The sequence below is a fragment of the Arachis duranensis genome, unplaced genomic scaffold, assembly GCF_000817695.3.
Source record: "Arachis duranensis cultivar V14167 unplaced genomic scaffold, aradu.V14167.gnm2.J7QH unplaced_Scaffold_51536, whole genome shotgun sequence".
Classification (NCBI taxonomy): Eukaryota; Viridiplantae; Streptophyta; class Magnoliopsida; order Fabales; family Fabaceae; genus Arachis; species Arachis duranensis.
The window spans coordinates 46318-51190 of NW_026264944.1; the positions used below are offsets into that span (position 1 = coordinate 46318).

A 4873-nucleotide genomic window follows, 5' to 3' on the forward strand; every position below is an offset into this window, starting at 1 on the left:
ATTTTTTTTTTTAAATTGAAATTTTGACTTGACTTGTAAGAAACAACTAATTTTAAAAATTTTTGACCAAGTCAACCCAAAATTTCGAAAATTTGGAGGGAAATAAGGAAAAGATATTTTTTTTATTTTTGAATTTTTAATTATGAGAGAGAAAAACACAAACATGATCCAAAACATGAAAATTTTGGATCAAACACTTAATGCATGCAAGAACACTATGAATGTCAAGATGAACACCAAGAACACTTTGAAGATCATGATGAACATCAAGAACATATTTTTGAAAAATTTTTTTTATGCAAAGAAAATATGCAAGACACCAAACTTAGAAATCTTTAATGCATGGACTCTAACAAACAAAAAATGCATATGAAAAACAACAAACAACACAAAACAAGAAAACATCAAGATCAAACAAGAGGACTTATCAAGAACAACTTGAAGATCATGAAGAATACTATGAATGCATGGAATTTTCGAAAAACTGCAAGAAAAGTTTTTAAAGCATGCAATTGACACCAAACTTAAAAATTGACTCAAGACTCAAACAAGAAACACAAAATATTTTTAGTTTTTATGATTTTCTAATTTTTTTTTACTTTTATTAATTTTTTCGGAAATAATGTTAGGAAAAACGAAAAAGAAAAGAAAAATTTTGAAAAAGATTTTGAAAGAAAAATTACCTAATCTGAGCAACAAGATAAACCGTCAGTTGTCCATACTCGAACAATCCCCGGCAACGGCGCCAAAAACTTGATGGACGAAATTGTGATCACATCAATGTAGTACTCTTTGTTGTTGTATGAAATCATTATTATGGCTCTATGCTTGATGCATTCGCATATTTACCATTTTGCTTAGTTAGTTTAGTTAGTTTTAGCTTAGCTTTATTCATTTTCTTTGAAATAAATAGACAAATTTGTGAACTTTTCCTCCATGCATTCATAAACCAAGAATTAAGTGAAATTTGACATAATCCATGCAAATGATTCAAGAAGTTTATATGCAAGTTAAGGTGAATGATTTCCTTGAAATTTAATGCATGAGATAGCAAAACTTTGAGAAAAGCTCTTTGGTTTATGATAGGTGATGAAGCAAGAAGACAATGATGCAAGGAAATCTTGGAGCAAGAAGGAGATGCATGTTGCCAACTTGATCCTCAAGTTGGCAACGCCCATTTGATGCAACCAGGATGAGAGAGCACGTTGGCAACTTGGTTTCCAAGTTGCCAACGCCCAAATTGGTGCTGCCAGGAGGAGTAGCACGTTGGCAACTTGGAAACCAAGTTGGCAACGTGCTGGTGTGTGTTCAGCAGAGTTGGCAGCTTGACCTTCCCCTCTTCAAGGATGAATATCTTGAACCACAAGGATCCAATTGGCATGATTCATGACCTTCCCTTCTTCAAGGATGAATATCTTGAACCACAAGGATCCAATTGGCGTGATTCCAATTGCGTTGAGAAGCTGACATCAAGAGCTTTCCAACGATATACAATAGTCCATAATGTGGCAAGGAATGGAAGCTCAAATCAGAGGGAAACTTAAGCCCCAAAAGCAAGAAAATGAAGCATTGCAAGTTGCCAACTTGAACACCAAGTTGGCAATGCCAGGAGCCACCAGGGGAGGATGTTAGCACGTTGCCAATGCCAACACCAAGTTGGCAACGCCAGGAGCCACCAGGGGAGGATGTTAGCACGTTGCCAACGCCAACACCAAGTTGGCAACGCCAGGAGCCACCAGGGGAAGATGTTAGCACGTTGCCAACGCCAACACCAAGTTGGAAACGCCCAAGCCAAGAAGAAAAGAGATGTTGGCATGTTGTTGCTGGCGTGTTTGCCAACAACGTGGGCAACAACGCCCAAGCAGAGAAGAGAGGAGAACCTGGCGTTGTTGCTGGCGTGTTTGCCAATAACTTGGGCAACAACGCCCAGGCAGATTGAGGATGCTATCTTCAAGAACATGTATCTTGAGCTAGAAAACTCCAAATGAGGTGAAATCAGTGGCATTGGAAAGTAGACATCAAGAGCTTTCCAACCATATATCATAATATGAAATTGGAGTTCATTTGAAGGTTCAGAAGTTAGGTTCATTTAGAGCCTCAAACATGGAAAGCATTGTTACTGGCATGTTCACCAAGTTGCCAACGCCAACACCAAGTTGGCAACGCCCAAACAGAGAAGAAAGGAGCAGCATTTAGCACGTTGCCAACGTCCAGACCAAGTTGCCAACGCCCAGGAGCTTCCAGTGGGCGTTGTTGCTGGCGTGTTTGCCAACAACTTGGGCAACAACGCCCAGCCCAGACAGCCTGACCTCCCTCTCTTCAATGACTTATATCTTGAGCTAGAGAACTCCAAATGAGATGCTTCCAATTGCATTGGAAAATAGACATCAAGAGCTTTCCATCCATATATCATAGCATGGGATTGAAGTTGATTTGAAGATTCAAGAGCCAGCTACATTTAGAGCCTCAGAAACACTGGGCGTTGTTGCTGGCGTGTTTGCCAACAACTTGGGCAACAACGCCAGACAGCCTGACCATACCCTCTTCAAAGGAGCATAACCTGAGCTATAGAGATCCAATTGAGGTGCTTCCAGTTGCGTTGGAAAGCTGACATTCAGAGCTTTCCAACCATGTATAATAGTCTATAGTGAAGCACAAAATTGAAGCTCGAGCAAGAGGCAACTTTAGGCATAAAAACTGAATTCAGAGAAGGCCAAAACACTTAGCAACATTTTGGGCCAGAATCTGTGAAGAGATGGCTCTTGTTCTCTACACCCTTTTCAAAGGCAACTTCTTCCTTCATTGGACCAGGAACTCACAATGGAAAAGCCCACATTGCCAACCACTTGAGGACCTCCAAATGAGTCTTAGGAGTAGTATAAATAGAATTAAACTTTGTACTTGAAGGCTTCTTCCACACTTAGGGATTTTTACTTTGGCACTTTTAGTAATATAGCTTTCTTAACTTTCGGGAGGATACCCGAAAGCTATTTTGTCTCTCTTGCAACTTTCAAATTGCAGTTTTAAGAACTTCTTCTTCTTCTTCATTCTTCATTCCCTCTCCATTTAATTTTAATGTTTGTTTTTGCAATTGTTGTTGAATTTAGAGCTATGATTCACTAAACCCCATCTTCATTAGGGGGAGGAGCTCTGTTTATTTGAATGGGTTGACAACAATTCTTCTCTTTCTCAATTCAAGTGGTTCATCCAAGAGGAAACTCTTGTTCTTCACAGATTCAATTACATTCGAGAGAAGGATTGAATCTATATGAATTGTATGGTGAACTTGAGAAAGAATCCATAGAATTCAGTTTAGAGTTATCCTCTCATGATTTCTTTGATCAATACACTTTGGGTTGGTATGTGAGATGTAACCTCCCTTGGTTGAGATCCTGGAAGTTGTGTGGCTTGGGATTAGAAATTGAGCTTCACCTCTTCTCATGACCAATTAGATCACGAGAGTGGCAATTGATTGTGTTGAGAGAAATTGGATTGCCAAGAGATTGGGATCCAATTATTCACAATCTGCCATGGATCTATACCCATGATTGAGAAGGAGTTGAACCAAGTCAATCCATGATAATTTACACCTCTGAGCCCTAATGATCTCTCCATTATTCATTCTTATCTCCTCTATTCTTTAGTTGTTTTGAATACCCACTGCCCAATTCCCCTCTACAATCTTGCAATCTATCATTCTGTCATTTATATTCTGCTTCCTACTTCTTGCAATTTATTTCTCTGCTCTCTAAATTCTGCAACATTTACTTTCCTGCAATTTACTTTCATGTCATTTAAGTTTCTTGCATTTTAATTTTCAGTTATTTACTTTCATTTTCTTCCTTTACTATAGTTCTTTAAATTCATTGTCAATTAATTTTCTGCAAGTATATCAAAAAATCAATTCTCATGAAATCCAGATTATGTTTGCTTGACTAAATATACCATTTAACTAAAATTGCTTAATCTACCAATCTCCGTGGGATCGACCTCACTCTTGGTGAGTTTTATTACTTGATACGACCCGGTATACTTGCCGGTTGTACGTGAATCTTAATTTTTTACGTATCAAGTTTTTGGCGCCGTTGCCGGGGATTGGAAAAGATTGACAATGATTAAGTGAATGGTAGTTTAGATTAAGTCTTTTTTTTTTTATTTTTTTGCTGAGCCCACTAACTGTTTGATACTTTGTTTCACTAACTTCAATTCCACTCTAGTTATAGAGTGTCTCACTTGTGATTTTGGGTTTTTGTTTGTGTATGTCAGGAGCTAGTAGACTTAATCCCGAAGACGAGAGGATCCTCCGAAGGATAAGAAGAGCAGAAAGAGGAAAGGGGATAGTCGGTGAAGAGGAATCAGAGGGAGAGGACCAAGTCATGGAGGACGACATGCACAATCCTCCTGGAGGAGCTGCTAACAATGATGGACCACCTAGAAGGGTGCTATCTTCTTACACCATCCCTGATCCAAAACATTGTGGGAGCAGTATTGCCACTCCAACTGTTCAGGCCAATAACTTTGAGTTAAAACCCCAACTCATCACTTTGGTGCAAAACAACTGCTCCTATGGAGGGGGACCTCTTGAAGATCCAAATCAACATCTGTCTGTTTTTCTAAGGATATGCAATACAGTGAAGACCAATGGAGTACACCCAGATGTCTACAAACTGCTGCTATTTCCATTCTCTTTGAGGGACAAAGCCACTCAATGGCTAGAGTTATTCGCCAAGGAAAGCCTCAATGATTGGAATGAAGTGATGAGCAGATTTCTAGCAAAGTTCTACCCACCTCAAAAGATCATCAAGTTGAAGACAGAGGTTCAGACTTTTAGGCAAATGGACGGGGAGTCGTTATATGAAGCCTGGGAAAGGTA

The 4873-nt window shown here is 39.1% G+C and overlaps 1 protein-coding gene across 1 annotated transcript in view; it reads left to right on the forward strand.

The window, feature by feature from the left end:
• The first annotated feature begins 4259 nt into the window (after positions 1 to 4259).
• LOC107472329 (uncharacterized) overlaps positions 4260 to 4873 on the forward strand; it is a 2067-nt gene continuing 1453 nt past the window's right edge. Inside the window, exon 1 of the mRNA XM_016091852.1 lies at positions 4260 to 4870. Coding sequence (XP_015947338.1) covers positions 4260 to 4870 — 611 coding nt within the window. The remainder of the gene's footprint in view (positions 4871 to 4873) is intronic.